The sequence below is a fragment of the Mustela lutreola genome, chromosome 9, assembly GCF_030435805.1.
Source record: "Mustela lutreola isolate mMusLut2 chromosome 9, mMusLut2.pri, whole genome shotgun sequence".
In the NCBI taxonomy this organism is placed as follows: domain Eukaryota; kingdom Metazoa; phylum Chordata; class Mammalia; order Carnivora; family Mustelidae; genus Mustela; species Mustela lutreola.
Genome location: NC_081298.1, coordinates 134,280,280 through 134,297,803, shown reverse-complemented (window position 1 = coordinate 134,297,803; position 17,524 = coordinate 134,280,280). Strand labels below are relative to the sequence as shown.

Below are 17,524 nucleotides of genomic sequence, written 5' to 3'. Positions count from 1 at the left end.
GTACCCAGCGGGGGTTTAGAAACCCTGAAGACAGTTGCAGCAAAGGGATTCGCCACAGCTGTAAATTAAGCCTCTTGCTCTTCTCCCCCACCACTTCCTTCCCCCTCCGCCCCTTCCCCCTTTAGGATAGATTAAGAAACATAACCAATTATCTATGATTAACATTTGGGGATATAAAGTGGTGATGATTTATAGCAGAATACCAGCTGCTTGAAGCAACCACATAAAATTGCAAAGGTCCATTGGAAAATGTTAAGTGTGACTGGGCTGACATATTTATTTGCACATGAACATTAGTCATCCCTTTCCTATGGAAGAGTGAATGAGGGCCTGCAAAAAGCAGGGAGGGCTGAGGTTGTGGAAGGCTCATTTTTTCAACCCCAGGCAGTGGGATCCCTGTGACATCACAGGAAGAGGAGGGAACTTCAAGGATGCAGAGTTTTGAGACTGGGTCCTACTGCCCCCCTGCCACTCAATGAATATGAGACTTCAAGGCCCCCTCCAGTCATCTCTCGGGCTCTCAGATTACTTTATGGCAGAGAGAGGGACACGCACAAGAACCCTGTCCCCTCCCTGTACAGTCTTGTAGGGACTATGGCCTGGAGGCTCCTAATGGGATGTTGATGTCGATCAAAAGCACTTAAAAAGAGAGTGCTGGAAATTTAACCAATCACCGGACTGAATATCTGTATTGGCATACATTAATTGCCTCGCAGGTCTGTTCTGTTGCTTTTTGCTTGTTTGTTTTTTTTTTGTAAAGTGACCAGAAAACAGCTTTTATTTCCCCCTCTCCTCTCCCAAGATTATCTAGCCGTCTCTGAAGAACCTTAGTGGAAGTGAGGGTACCAGGGAAGGGCGGGGTGAAAGAAAAGCTCAGTAGTATCACTATATTATACACCTAAAACTGACATAACATTGTATGCAAACTATACTGGGATTAAAATTAAAAACTTAGTTAAAAAAAAAAAAAGTAGAAGAAGAAGGACGCTCAGCAGTGCAGGAGGTAGCCTGCTCTACCAAGATCATCCCAGGCAAAGGTTTCATCTGACACTCCTCCTTGTTTCAAGAGGTAGGAGACTGTCATCCTAATAGGTCACAATATCCAGAGCCTTTCTGTGAATATAATGGGTGGCTTGGAGGCTTTAGAATTTCCTTCCAAACTAGCCCCCACCCCTGCCCCCTGACCACTCTTACTGTTCTTGGTATTCCTATCATGCTCACAGGTGGATTTGTCTTATAAGAAGATCATTTCTCAGTTCCTATCTGCCAAGAAACATTTGCTCCCAGCCCTAGAAGCTGTACTTTCTCTCCTGGCTAGCTTGCCCCTCGCTCTCCCTTCTCTTGTAGGCTTCTGCATTGTTTGTCCTATTGTCTGTTCAATGTGCTTGTGACTCTCCCCAGTAGAGTTCTGTAATCCCTGAAGAAGAGGACATGGTTCTCCTAATGCCCCCCCGTATTGATGTGCTCTATGTCATCTCCATGCCTCTCTGCCCCCATTCCTTTGTTCCTGCTTGATGCTACAATGCAGCGGAAGCCCTGCATATAATTACTGAATTAGCATCAGTACAAAAAAATCAAAATTCCTAAGCAGATACTTCATGTCCAGCTCTGTGCCATCCAAGGCCCCTCTGCAGGGAAGTTCTTCATGTGAAAGTGAAATGATACCAAAGACATCTAGTTGTGTAAGAAGGAATGGGCAACACCAGAGCCAGCCACTGTGTCCGTAAATAGAAAAGATCTATTTAAATTGCACACAGACACACACACACACACACACACATTGAGAGTCTAAAGGAAAGGAAAAGGCCACCACACTCTGCACTAGGGAGTTTCTAGCAGCTATGAAAGCAAAACAGAAAAGAGCACAAGGGTGGAGGGATCTGTGACAAGAGTCCTGAATTCTTCATGAAATGAAGACTACAGTGGAAGATTGATTCTCATAAGTCAAAGATGTATCTTGCAACAAGCATGGAGGGGCAGAACTAAGAAGCCAACAGAAAAGATCAAAGAGAATACCAAAATTATTCTATTTAATCAAAAGGCATAAAGATATTAAGAGAGAAAAATACAACAAGTAGAAATCAGTATAAAAATAGGCTCAGATACAAACATTAATTGAATATAAATGGGCTAATGACTCCAATTAAAAGGTAGATATTATCAGCTTGGATGGAAGAGTTGGGGCCAACTACATACAGTTTATAAGAATTATGCTGTAAAGATAAACAGGATGCGGAAACATATGTCATACAAACAGCAAGCATAAAAATCTGGTATGGTCAAACCATAACATTCTTAATGATACACTTAACAAAATATTATGCAAGACCTCTAAAAATTATACAACATTGCTAAGTGAAATCAAAAAATATCTAAACAAATGGAAAGATATAGTATACCCATAAGTAAGAAGAATCAATATTGTTAGATGTCAATTCTCCTCAAACTGATCATCAGATTTTATATCATTATAATCAATATCCCAGCAAGGTGATTTTGTAGCAATTGAAGGCTGATTATAAAACTTACTTAGACAAGTAAAGAAACTGGAGTAGTCGAGACAATCTTGAAAAAGAACAACAGATTTGAAGGACTTACTCTTCTTGACTTTAAGATTTGTTATTTGTTACAGTTTGGTAATCCTTGGTCAAAAGACTCAAGAAATCCATGGGGGAGAATGGAAGGCCCAAACAGATCACAGGGAGCTGATTTCTGATAATGGCACTCAAGCAATCTACCTGTGCTAGAACAAGTTGATAATGCATGAAAAAAATAAACCCAACAACTTGCTCATAAAATAAAAATTAGTTCAGTATTGGTCACTGGCCTGATGTAATGATTAAATTTCTAGAACTTCCAGAAGGAAACATCAGAATGTCTTTAGGACCTTGGAATGGGCCATGATTTCTTATAGAGGAGATAGCATGCACTTAGCACAGAAGAAAAGCAGTCATAAATCACACTTCATCAAAATTTAAAAGTTCTGTTCATGCAAAAATAAGAAAAAAAGAGGCAAAGCTCTGAGTGAGTAAAAACATTTGCAAGCTATTATCTCACAAATGACAGGTATCCAGAACACACTAGCTCCTACAACTTAGTAATACAATGAAAAACAACCAAACTCAAAATGGATAAAAGATAAATATATTCTAAAAATGCCAAGTGAATATTCAATAAGCACATGCAACAGTGTCCAACAGTCTGAGTTATGATGGAAATGCAAATTAAGCCACAAGGAAAAATCATCCCACAGTCACTAGAACAGCTGAAAGGGAAAAGATCGACAATGCTAAGTTTTGGAGAAGACATGTTACACCTGAGCACTCTAGACTTCTGGTAAAAATGGAAAATAGTACATCCCATTTGGGAAACAATTTGACAGTTTCTTGAAAAGCTGAATATAACTACTCAACAAGTCTATCTTCCATATGTACACGAGAGAAAAGATGCATGCAGATATTCTACAAGAATGTTCACAGCATGTTACTCCTAGTAGCAAAAAACTGGAAGTTGCCCAAGGTGATCATCAACAGGAGAAGGGATGCAAAACTGTCTCACAATAAGAGTATTTAGCAGAAAAGAGAGAAAACTCTGATACATGTAATAACATGGTTAGATCCAAAAAACATTTTGTTAAATCAGAAAAAGGTACCAAAAAAGCATACACTGTATAACTCCATTTATATGAAGTTCAAGACTTTAAAGATTAGCGAAATCTATCTTAGAGATACAAATCAGATCTGATCAGTAGTAGTTTCTGGGTGTTGGTTAAGGGCAGGGGACTGACAGAGAAGAGGCATGCTGGAACTCTTTGGAGTGAAATATTCTGTCTTGTCAGAGAATATGGCATTGGTCAAAATTGACTGTATTTCAGCCTGTCTAATTCAGCACATGTAAATTATGCCTCAATAAAAATAAATTTTAAAAAATGGAAAATTCAGGAAAAGAAGAAAAATTATCTATTTTGAGTAGATGGAATGGCTTCTTCCCTTCCAGCAGCAAGAAACCGGATTTTCTAAAAGAAGCATTTTTTTTTTTCCAGTAGCAGCTTTATTGTGATACAGTTCACATGCCACACAATTCACCGATCCCAAGTGTTCAATGATATGTAGTATATTGCCATTGTACAATCATCACCATCACCAATTTTAAAACATTCTTTTATCCCTCAAATAATTTGTACCCGTTAGCTATTGCTCCCCATTTCTTCCTAGCACCCCTAGACTCAGACCACCACTAATGAACTTTTTATCTCTGTAGATCTGCCTAATCTAGACATTCCCCATAAATAGGATTATACAATATGTACTCTTTTGTGATTGGCTTTTTTTTCTCACTTAGCATAATGATTTCAAGGTATCCCTCCATCAGTATTTTACTTTCTATCACTCCGTAATGTTCAAGTGAATGGCTGTTCCATTATGTGTCCATTCATGACTTGATGGGCATTTGGGTGGTTTCCATTTTGGCTATTATGAATAATGCTACTGTGAAAATTGATGTCCGAGTTTATGTGTGGACCTATGTCTTCATTTCTCTTGGGAAGTACCTAGGAGCGGAATCATTGGGTCATAGGGTGACTTTATGTTTCACATTTGAGGAACTGCCAAACTATTTCCAAAGCATCTGCACCATTTTACATTCCCACAGACAGTGTAAGGGAGTTCCAATGTCTTTGCATCCTCACCAACACGTTTTATTATAATTTTTTTGTGTGCAAAGTGCTCTCTTGTGGTGGTTTTGCTTTACATTTCCCTCTTGACTAATGACAATGAATGTTTATTTCCTGTGCTAAGAGGATTTTTGTTCATCTTTGGAGATGTATCTACTCAGATCCCAAAGGAATATTTTGATAGATGCAGTTGTTTGGTGAGACAGAATGTCCTCGAAGTAAGGTAACCTTGCATAGATTGTCACCTACTGGGACTTGTGCCTGTCTCGGACACCTTCTACTCCAGAGTGGATACTGCGTGAGAGGCTGAGGAAGCATGTCACTCCATAGGGTTCAAGTTCTAAGTTATGGGTACCTCTAAATCACCTGCCTGGCAGGGGAAAAATAGGGAACCAAAACCTTAAAGAAGTCTTCTGTGACCAATTCCGGAGACCTCATCCCTGGATCTGGGAACTCAAAAGGTTGCCTGGTCAGCTCCGCTGTCCCAGACCCTAGGGTGTGATAATGCTTGACTTGAATGCCTTAGTTAAATATGGTTCCCAAACTTCCTGACCATCAGAGCCACCTGGGAAATGTGGGAAAAAGCAGATTCCTGGAACTAGGCCACTGAATCAAAATTTTGGGAGAGGCTCAGGCAACTATGGAAAATCTATATCCAGCAGATGTTTCTAATGATCATTTCAGTCTGAGAATCCCTGGAATTGTTTTGCTGGATGGCTAATGCCCGCTGCTTACTTTGGGTGTCATAATGAGTAGATTCAATTGAACAATCGTCAACAGACCTTCAGGCATATATCTTCCTGTACATGGTCCCCAAAGCCATAGCTCAGGCAAGATTAGGTTGCATTTTATTCCCCTCTCTGTCTCCCAGCCTTCAAAAAGGAAATGAAAATATGTCAAGGAGGCAGAGACAGAAAAAGAAAAAAAAAAGTAGTGGGATAAAAAAAAAAACAAAAAACAAACCCAACAACAATAAAAGAGATGTTAAATAGTTGTGTAGAAATGCGAGCACAGAGTGTGGAACTCACTGCAAAGGTCAGACAAGAATTTAAATTAAATCTACACAACTGAAAAACCTTAGGACAGATGTGTCTAATTTTGTCTTATATTTTGACCCAGCTTAATTATATCTATTTGACCCAGTTCAATTATATTCCATCACTGACTTCAAAAAGAAGACTCAACACTCAGAGTAGAGGTGCCAAATTCATTTAAGCTGTTGCTACATGCTGTTTGGCCTTCCTCCCTCCCTCCGTCGCTTTCTCCTTAACTCTTTGCAGTCCAGCCTCTACAGGCAAAGGAATATGTCTTGAATCTGTTCTGCCAGTGGCTACAGTAGCTGGGTAGCTCACAGCCCATGCTGCCATTCCCTTTCCAAGCCTTATCCATCTGGAGTATTTTGCAGCACGTGAATCCATTAACAGTTCCTCCTTCTTTACTGTCTGTGCTCTTCTGGCTGCCTCAATCTAGCTCTTCTATTCCATTCCTTCACATGGCCAGCATCTGTTACTAAAGCTTATTGGGTGATCTGTTCTCCATGTTCAACATGGGGAGAAGATGCTGGGTTGCAAACCTGAGTGGGGCCCGGACTCTGCCATCATGAGTCCTGGTTTAGTAAGATGTTCTCTTTCCTCTATAATCTAGTCTCTTTTCCTGATCCTCTGACTCATCAGCCTCCTGATAAGCATGAGCATACCTAAAGTTCCCACCTGCCAATCCCTTATCTGCTCTCGAGGAGTTTTCCCTCAGGGAGTTCAGCTATTCTTTTTGAAGGTGAACGCCAATTATGGACCACTTAGCCCTGAGCTTCTGCAACTGCTGTGGTCTAATCTGAGCCAGCCCTCCATTTCTGCCCATACTTCCTTTTCGTAAGCATGAGCTGCTCTGTCTAAACTGGGCCTCTTGCCTTTCTTCAAATACGCCTTCTTATTCCTACCCCTACCTACTTCCACTGTTGGAAAACTTCTGTCCCTATATGCTTGTAGAAAAATCACCCATTCTTTAATGCCCACTCCAAAGGCCACCTTTTGCTAGAAGACTTCTCCAATTCCTTCTGTTGTCTTCCGTTAGCTGAAACTAAATGCATACTCTTTCTTCCTCTTTACTCCCCAGACTACAGAGTGGTATTAAGCCCCCTATTTTTATCTTGTTTTGAAAAATGTGCCTATATTATCCTGCACACCAGCCTGAGATTCCAGTGACGGTCCTTATTTAGCTCTGTCTCCCTGATGTTACCTGGCTTACGTGGATGTTCATAACCATATTGCACATAACACTGTTGTGCTGAGCGGATATCTACAGCCTACAGAGAAATCATGGCCACAGCCACCTTTGCTATCCTCTGGTCCTTTGCCATTCTTTTTTGAAAACCACCTTTAGGAAAGAGAATTTTCAGGATCAAGAAAAACTTATTTTTTCCATGAGATGTTTTAGTTCATAGATGATGGAGAATCTCTCTACTCAGGAACAGGATGATGGCTGTTGTACTTCTAAGAGGCTGCTTTTGATGGGCTCTTGAGGAGGAGAGCCAGAGACCTGTGCTCCATCTCAGGTCCTTACTCATTCCCTACATGACATTAGCCCAGCTATTTATCTTTTCTTAGTCTCAGGGAAATCATGTTAATTTTCTCCTCAGGATTGACAGGGAAATAAAGAGTTCCCATACATTTTTTAGCAAATTTCTAGGTTTTTTTGTTTGTTTGTTTGTTTGTTTTCCTTACATACTACTGCTCTAGTCCTAATGAGCCCCAAGGCATGAGAATCCAGTCCACAAGGAACCTTGTTGAAGATACTATGGCAGATCAACAAGTAGAGTTTTTGGTACCATAAAGAACATCATCAAAATTCAAGATATTTAAATGTCCTTTTTAGCCACAATGACCTTTTTAAAAACAAACAGACAAAAAAATTAAGAAACTATCCAAAGTACAGGACCGAGGAGACCAGAGTGCTTGGTCTTAGGAGAGAGAAACAGCAACAGATCCTCTGCAACAGCAGTGGGCCAGGGACCCCCAGAGGGGATAATCCCAGAAGGCTGGTCCTCTAGAGAGCACCCTTTGAAAACCACTGCTTTAAATTCCTATAGATTGTGATTTTCTCACTTGGAAGACTTTTCAAATTAGACTTGACAAAGAACTCAGTATTACTCTTTGTAAAATCAAGAAAACTACAAATGCAAGAACAGCTAAAGAGACAAATGGGAGCCACTGAACATAGTAGGCATTTGTGAACAGGATGTACAGATGCATGTGGCATTTAGAGCTTCAGGAAAAGTGCAGGCATTTAATTCCTCTAGGGGTTTATATGCCCCTCCCCCCACATTTTGGGTGAATGGAGTATTTTACGTTCAACATTGTTTTGGACCTTGTACATCCTGGACGCAACAGTGTAACATGCACGTGACAAGTGGAAGGAATCAACTAAACATGCAGACAGTAAGATTAGGGGGATGAGATAATAGGCCATTTATCTCGTAAAATTCTTTAAAGTTATTAATAAATCTTCATTAACAACAAGAGCAACAGCAATGAAGATATGTGTTTGCTAAAGTTACACCAGGAAAAAGCAAACAAACAAACAAAACATTCCTTTCAACGTGTCGTATCAATCTGGTATTGATCCCAACTATGGCACTTACCAAACCCAGCCAACCCAACCCAACCGATCCGACCCAACCCAACCAAATCCAACCAATGGCAGCAGCAGAAAATGAGCTAACTTAGAAGTGAAATATCCTTCATTGAATATAATCTAAAATCTGAAATATATGTTTAGGACATGTGAGCTTCGGGGTCACTTTTCCTTTTCATGCAGCTCTCTTACACTTACCGAAGATTCTGAAAAGACATCTCTAGGGCGCCGTCACCTTTTGCTTAACTGTATCTTTGAAGGGTCTTCTAGCATTCTAGAAAATTTCTGTTTGCAAGTTTAATCTTGCAAGTGTATGGAAATGCTAGCTTATTTTTTAGTATACATAAATATTTAAAAAACTAAAGCTTAATACAGGTTAAAGTTAGCAACAAATGGTGAATACTGACAAAAAGGATATTTAATGTGCTTGATATTGTGGAACTGCAATTTAGAAAAAGGGGAACATAATAGTGAAAGTGGAAACACAAGCTTAGTTGATAAAACATGAATGTGTCACTCATCTGGAAATATATTCAATCAAAAAAATAAACATGGTAAGGAAAAAAAAAACCAATGTTTCTTCAGTCATAATTCACAGCCATTTCACATTAGCAAAAAATAAAATTTTTGATAAAAGAAACATAACCTTCAGACAAAAGGAGTATATCTCAAAAGTTTTATATAGTTTTATATAATCAAATAACATAAACAACAGACAGCAATGACTCAGAAATAAATAATCTATATGCCTATTTTCTAGTTTTGATAATTTTTTCACATCTAATGATATTTGTTTTATATTCATCTCTGTAAGTTACTACATGTGCTATTTTTCTTTAGAATATGATGTAGTGTTTCATAAGATTTATTAGGAAAAATGCATAATGATGATAGATGCTAGCTGATGAAAGTAACTTGTTCTATAATCAAAGAAAACCATGGATACATTAAAAAGATTTTCTATGAGATTTTTAAAAAATAATAATGGGAAGAGAAAGAAATGAAATAATCTTTGAAGACCCAGAAAGAAATGCATAGTGACATTTGGATTTAAGTATCACATAAAATCTTTATGTTATAACTTCTCTATCAACAAGCTATAAAGAAAGCAAACAAGTTCTCCTCATTATCTTTTAATTTTTGGAACTTACTTTCAAAATCCAGGAAAAAGTGTGGATAATTTTCAATTTCCCTGGTAAGGACTTTGAGCAGGTTTCCCATCCCAGCAAACCTAGGAGAAGCAACACAAAACCACTATCATTAGCAGGATGAAAAATAGAGTTATTTTTCTTCTTCTCCTTCTCGTCCTTCTTCTAAGAAAAAAATAACACAACAGACTTTTTAAAGGGTTGGACCTATTTTATTATCTTGCATAAACCACACTGGACCCCCATCAGTTGCATCTGAAGACCAGAGACAAAGCATCTCCGTACCAGGCGATGACTAATAACTTAGCAACTTCTTCCTGAATCAGGGACAGATAAACATCTCTGAGGTTCTGGCTCTCTAAAAATTAGGGTTATCTGGCCTAAGCCATATAAAGTATGACAGTGAGAACAATGTCCCAAGCTTTCTCTAGAAAAAAACACTTGTGTTTTACATATCATTCCCTGTAATGACAGTTAACCAAAGAACATGCTATTCCTTTTTTTTTTTTAAATATTTTATTTATTTATTTGACAGAGAGAGATCACAAGCAGGCAGGGAGGCAGGCAGAGAGAGAGAGGAGGAAGCAGGCTCCTTACTGAGCAGAGAGCCCGATGCGGGGCTCGATCCCAGGACCCTGAGATCATGACCTGAGCCAAAGGCAGAGGCTTAACCCACTTTGCCACCCAGGCGCCCCAAGAACATGCTAAACATGCTATTCTTTTTTTTTTTTTTTTTAAGATTTTATTTATTTGACAGAGAGAGATTACAAGTAGGCAGAGAGAGAGAGGAGGAAGCAGGCTCCCTGCTGAGCAGAGAGCCCGATGCGGGACTCGATCCCAGGACCCTGAGATCATGACCTGAGCCGAAGGCAGTGGCTTAACCCACTGAGCCACCCAGGCACCCAAAAACATGCTATTCTAAAAACCAGGTATTTTAGTTGTAGGAGGCAAAGCTTAGGTATATTCTACATTGTTTACTTCTCCCCTTCATCAGTTCCCTGAATCTTTACAATTAATACTTCAGCGTTGCTTTGTTTCCTTTTCACCCATGTGGGAACATACCATGTTAAAGGAGAAGTACAAAGAAGGCACTATTAAAATATCTGTCCAGGAAAGAAAGTTTCTTAAAATTTCTGAGGAAAAGAGTTGAGAAAACAGATTGAGAGCCCTAGGGACCCCTTATGGTCTGTACAGGAAGCCAGACTTCCCAGAAGTTCAACTTTCTGGCAAGTCAGAAACTCTCATTTTTTGGGACGCCTGGGTGGCTCAGTTGGTTGGGCGTCTGCCATGATCCCAGAGTCCGCGGATCAAGTCTACATTGGGTCTCTTGCTGGAGTCTGATTCTCCACCCTTCCTATTCTTATCCCTGCTCAGCTTTCCTCTCTCTCCCTGAAAAATAAATAAAATCTTAAAAAAAAAAAAAAAGAAACTCATAATTTGAAATTTCAGTGGTAACAAGATTGGCTACTTCATGAAGTGCAAACATGAAAAAGTGTTGCTATTAATCCAAAAACTTATTTTCAATAAAATCACAGTGTAATTGCATAAGTGGATCAAACCAACAGAGAAATACAGATTTGATATATATTGGCAATCCCAACTTAAAAAAAAAAAAATAGGGAAAACATAGTTATATTTAGGTTATTGGGAAAATTTCTACTGCTCTCAGCTTCAGACATTAAATTATCTTCTTCAGGAGGCCACTGGTCCATTCATTCATTCGGCACACATTCATGGAGCCGCCATCTGATGCTGGGTGCTGTGCTCTTTGGAAGGCATTTCTCTAACTCCTGACACAGACCCCCTCAGTTTGTAAAGAATCAACTTGAAAAATCACTGGACCAGTAAAAGAAAACCGCAGGGCTGCAGTTTTCTGTGCACGGGGCTTCAGACAGTGTTTATGCTGATACAGGAATTCCTAAAAATACAGCACTGTAAGAAAGATGGGAGGAGCAGAGAGTGCTTTGTGTGAGACAGTATGTAGCCAGAAGTTCCCTTGGATGCAGAAGGTGATATTCGAGTCCTCATCACCCTCCGCTGAGAAAACACTTGCACACATCATCCACAGAATAGGCCACTAATAAGCTAAAAAGGAGCTTGGGAAGCCCGATTTCCATCCTAGTTCTGTGTCCTGCTACCTCTGTTAGCCAGGACAAGCCTCTTAATCTTTCTAAATCTCAGTCTTCTCATCTGTAAAATGAATTTTTGAAATGTATCTATTTCATCAAGTCCTGAGACTTAATGAGATCCAATTAGGAGATGCTCTGCACATCATTTACAGGAAGTACTCAAGAAGGGTGAAGTACTACTAGTACGGATAATGATGACAACAATTGCCAGCATCATCGTTATCATGATTATAACAGCCTCTGGACACTTAGGGTTATCCTGTGGAAGATGGGTTAATAGGTTGTATGCAGCTCTAGGGAAGAGAACCAGGGTCACTGAAGAAATAACCGAAGAAGACCTTCATTTAGTGTCATGAAAAAAAAAATTTCCAGTTGTCTGAATAGTGAGGGATTTGCCTTGTAAAATAGTGAGCTTCCTGTAACTCGTGGTGTTTAAGTACTCTAGCAGCCTGTAAAAATATAGACATGAATGATGTGTTGGGCAGATGGCTGGCCAAGATATGTCTTAGACCTCTGCCATCTTGAGGCATCTGGGTATGCGCACTCACGTGTGTGCACACACATACACACCCGCCTTTGTGCACTGGGAAGCAGACACCATGCTTCCCTCTTCCGAAAGAATCTTCCCTATTCTTTCTGTCATTTTCCGTGCCTTTAAGCACATTTATATTTAAGATATTTTTCGAGCACAGCTCTGTATGAGGTAGATTTTGCCAAAGGAAAGCTCAGAACTGGTGTAGTCCATTCCTGCCATGGGGCAACATTCACAAACCCTCCTGAGTCTCTTGGAAAGAATCTGTATCCAGCTGAATGAACAATTCCAATTCAGACCCAGAGACATTCCTGGTAGGAAGATGATTCTACTGTTTAGTAGCGGTCCCAACTTTCACATAAAATGCCTTAATGGAAGTTAAATATTCTTGATTTTTCCTGGTTTAGCGCTATTAATGTGTCGCAAGAGACCTGACTGGATTTAGTTCCCTCCTAAAATTCTGTCTTGTGTGTGATTTTACTGTCAGACTACCTGGGCGGGAAATATGTCAAGCCTTTAAAATTGGTAACAGACTGAAAGGAACACACTCAAATATCAGCCGGCTACAGAATTCTGTCTGTTCAAAAGGTCATTTCAGCTAGCTGGCTGATATGGTCAAACATTTTGCAACATGATTCTAACATCAACTGTGGTCAATTAAGGAACTCCCATTATTCTAGATGCTTCATACTCCCAAAAGGAACTGTCTGGAACGATGACTGTGGGATATTATGTAGCCTTAGGGGTCAAGTCCAGTCCCATGGAACCTGCATTTCCAGACACACTCTTTGAATAAGTACAGAAAGGTTTGATGCTTCTTGTTCCTCTTTAAGGTCAGCAAGAACTCATGGAAAAGTATTCTGGTTTCAGGTCTGCAAAGTGAGTTAACATTACACAGACGGTCAGTGAGGTGACCCCGGATCCACTTGGAAGGGACCCTCAACCATGGGGTTTGACCACCGCACCAGCCATATCCTGTTGGCAGTGACTCTGCAGTCTTTGAAAATAGCTCTTCAGTGCATAGAAAACACATCTTTATGCAGCACATTCCTAGTGAGATACTTTCATTCATTCATACGAAGATTCTTAAAAAATATTTTATCTTGTTCAATACAAGAACATAAGATATGTTATTATATGCTATTAGAGAATGCAGATCCATAGCAAGAGTGGGGAGAAGAGAAAAGTAAAAACAGAGTTGGAAGAAGAAGGTAGAGAGGCAAGGAGCACGTGAATTATAGGACATCTGGGCCGTACGGTCTTCATGTTCACTGGAGATGAGTGTTCCATTTGGACCTGTGCTTCTGCTTGCCAAAGCGAAGGAGAAAAAATGGTCCTTTTCAAGATATGGTGTCCAGAAAGTAAAAACAAATGGGTTATGCTGAAGAAGTAGAGTTTTACTTTTTTTTATTAAAAAGAAAAAAAAGGAAAAATTGATCATAGTTAAGAAGTAGCTGAGACAAAGAGAAATCTCCTGTGCCTAAGAGTACATGGAGAAGTTGTTCCTATCTGAGGAGGAGCCAAGGCTCTGAGCTCCCGGGGGCACAGAAGCGGTTTCACAGCTGAATGGGGGGGGGGCAGAGCTGCTTGGCAGGCAGTTTGGGGCTGTGCTTGAGAAATCAGAAACTCTGGTTTCCATGTTGCATTTCCAAGGAGCACCAGTTACTTGCCATTCTCCCCTGTGGTGCCGGAGCTTCTATCAGAATGAATACAGAAACCCAGCAAGTGTTCTGCTTCTCCTAGGAGGACTTTAACCTGAGTCCCTTAAAATGGGGATGATGATTCTGATGATGATTCTTGGCAGTTTCTATAAGTAAATTTCCAGGAATAGGAAAGGCCTCCCCAGTAATGCACGAGGGGGAGGAGAACCAATGTGAAGGAGGGAAGTATAGCCAAAAATGTAGAAGCTGAAGTACTAAAATACTTGGCTAGAAATAGAAGTCAGAAAGGAGGATGGTAAGTGGGACTCCAGGCATAAACGAGATCAAGTCGTAATGTAGAGAGCATGCTTCTTACTCAAAAGTGTGTTGTCTGTATTGTGAGCTATAGGTTTACTTTACACACACACACACACACACACACACACACACACACACCTCTCCTTTGGCATCTTCAGAGATTGTTTTAAAGTGAGGCTTTCCTGGGACTTGCTCTAGCTACAGTGTGCATGTCAGGGTTGTGAGATCTGAATGTATTTCTGCGGGAAGAGTCTGGTAGGGGTGCAGCAAGGGAAGAGGGACAAGGTCTTGGCTATCAGATGAAGAGAAAGGAAAGGTGTATCAGTTGGATAAGAACTTAGGAAAGGGTGAGCCTTGCAAAGACACTCGCTGACTCTTTGACTTGGGAGGTCTCTTGCTTTTGGAGAATAGCGTTGGAACGTAATTCTCTTGCCATCAGTTACCACTCTGGATGGCCCTTTGCTCTTAGAGGCACCAATCTTCTTCCATGGCTGGATTTTCCAGGACTACCCCTTCTTTACCAAAGCAAAGTTCTGCTGGGTTCTCGGCATGTTGACTTTAGCTATTGGCTGGACCTGTTTTCCCACACCATTATAAGCTAGGATCCACCAAAAAAGATTAAGACATGGTCTTGAGAATTTAAAGCACAGAGTAGGTCAACATCACAATATGGCCCACCGGTATTCTCAAAAGATGAACACCGTAAGTAGCAGATGAAGGAGATTCACCCAGAAAATCTTGAAAGAACTGCACAAATGGAAAGCACCATCTGATTCTCCCATTATTCTGGAGCGAATCATTTCAGTTGTGAGTCTTGGGTTCCTCATCTTACAAAATAGTCAAATAATAACATCTCACAAGGGCTAAATGAAACAGGTGTGAAATGGTTGTGCATACTGTAGAATGCCATGCAAATATTGCTACAATGATTCAGCATTACAACTCAGTTTAAGATATTCAGGGAATCAAAGAAGTATAATATTCCTTGACTCACAATATAAGTTCCCTTTCTCTAGATCTTTCATGCTTGGTCTCTTAAGGTCCATGTTTCTTTATGCAAATCACTTTCATTATCATCAGGTTAATAAGTATCTAAAAGCATTCATAGTTGACATGGCAAGATATTTTTCTATGGACCAAACAATGTATTTTAGATATATTTTTCTTATTTTATCTTCAAAATATACTTAGGAGAAAGATATATTTTCTAAGGTTTAGAAAACTGAGGATTATGAAAATTAAATATAGAAGCTGATTGAAAAAATATAAATCCTTATTTTAAAAAAAACCCAAATTTTCAGAAGAACAGTATTTATGCAAGTTTGTAATAAGCAGAGGCTGAGGTCTTCAGATAACGTTGTGTACATTATCAGCCATTTCCAGCACAAGAATTCCAAGCATATACAAATGCTTTTGAAAACAGGAACAACTCAGTCACTCTTTTAGTAAACGTTAGAATCGTCATTGAAAACTTCAAATTTTAACCAAATGATTATGTGCCATTTCATAAACATAGCATAAAGTCCAAGGAAAACACAAATATTTAATGAAGAAAACCCCACCAAAGTGACTCATGAAACATCTCCACTGAAGAGGAATGAAGTGCCAAAGGACTAACGTACAGATTTGCAGCAATCTAAAGAAGAGGAAGTTATGATTATTGCCCACTCGGTCCCAGGAGACTTGGTTCCTTCCAGTGCTGGCCTTCGTCAGCACTGATTCTCTTGATGACAGTGACCTATCTAAATAAAAGGCAAAAGCAAAAGCAAGCTCCTATCCCAAGACAAGGGAATCTGATAGTAGTTTGGTGGAAAGTTTCTCTCCGGTCCTCCACCTTTGCTTGTGAAATAAAACAAACAAACAAACAAACAAACAAACAACCTGTGATAATTACTGGAAGGAACCAGTCAATTACTAGTTGAACACCTCGACTACCCAGGGCACAGGCGTGGGGTATGCGGGGGCAGAAGTCATGGCCTCAGCACTCAGGGAGGTATATTCTATTTAGGGAGATGGCAACAGGCTTAAGAATGTGATCTACCCAGGAAACATATAACACATTTCTGATAAATGATAAGTGCTCAGAAGTGTTAAATGAATGTGAAAGTCACAGAATATACTTGGCACATACTGAGAACCAATCAGGGGGATTAGAGCCTATAATTATGATACCATATACAAGAGGAACCAGAACATCACTTTTTATTGAGTGCCTACTGTGTGCCTGACGCCACACTTGAGCTTCCACACATTTCAGTCCACTCAAAACTCACGGCAGCCCTTGAGCTTGCTGTAACTATCTTCATGTTTATTGGAGGAAAAAGAGGTTCATGCGGTTAGAGCATCTTTCTGAGCACTGGAGGGAAGTACAAGATAGAGTCACATTTGACGCTGAAAGACTGTGAGCATAAGTCTATGCTCTTTTTCCCACAGGAGGAGACCTGGAGCTCCAGACCCTGGGTGGTCTGGGGACTTTGGGAGTCCATGAGCGGGGAAACTGCACGCAAGTGAGCCTGTTATCACACGCATGCGCTCTCTTTTCTTGGAAGAGGAGCCACCGTTTCTGTTCCATTCCAAAGTGGCCTCTCCTCTTGAGCACTGCTCAATGCCGTAGATAGGGAGGGAGGTGAAAACCACGGCGGGTGGAGTCTTCCAGAAAAGCTGACTTGATAAAAAATGAGCTGCCCCGAGAGCGTGAAGCACCCTACGCATCTGGACCGGCCAAGGGCAGCCCTCCCAGCTGGGTTTGCGGGGGAGAGGAGGGATTTAGCGACGAGAGGAGAGCAAAGGGCACAAGCTGGGTAGCTCGTCACGTCTTCCAAGTACAGAGGGATTATCCCTCCAGGTTCTTTTACTGCTATATAATTGTGAAATGGGTCCTTTCGCATTTTTTTTTCTCCAAGTAGTCTAGAAGGAGGGCGTTTCTCTAGTCACTGTAGGAGTGTTAATAGTGCCTGTAGAGACGGCCCCACACGCCCCTGCCAAGGGAGGCCCTCATCTCCCAGGGGTGACAATTTGGGATGTGCACATGGTATTTTCTATGACTACTTTCTTGGCTCCGGGCATAAGACCACTTCCACCAAGTTAGCTCTAAACCTGCTCAGTAGAACACAGAGACTCTTAAAAACCAGTTTTCTGCTAACATTCCCAGTTTCAAAAGAGAGGAGAAAATGAAAGGACATACACACACAAATATAAATATCTATATACATATAGAGATATGTATATTTATATGTATATAAAATTTGGAACTCTGCACTGTTTGGAAGGAGCAATTGAGTAATAGCATTAGCTATATTTCCATTGTAAAAGCGAATAAAACAAATCCGAACTTTGTCTTAAAAAACTTGGTCATAGTTTGTGAGGAAATTAATCTGTTTACTCTAAGTGAGAATAACAAGGACCCAGGCCCAGGGTGCGGGCATTACTGGGAAGGTTGACCTTTTCCTGCATCC

The 17,524-nt window shown here is 40.3% G+C and overlaps 1 protein-coding gene across 3 annotated transcripts in view; it reads right to left on the bottom strand.

The window, feature by feature from the left end:
* The window catches only part of CYRIA (CYFIP related Rac1 interactor A), a 104,999-nt gene that overhangs the window by 19,667 nt on the left and 67,808 nt on the right, over positions 1-17,524 (bottom strand). For all 3 annotated transcript variants that reach the window (XM_059132600.1, XM_059132601.1, XM_059132602.1), the window contains one exon: positions 9,454-9,533. In XM_059132600.1, coding sequence (XP_058988583.1) covers positions 9,454-9,523 — 70 coding nt within the window. In that variant the 5' untranslated portion in view covers positions 9,524-9,533. Of the gene's footprint in view, positions 1-9,453; positions 9,534-17,524 lie in introns of those variants that run through there.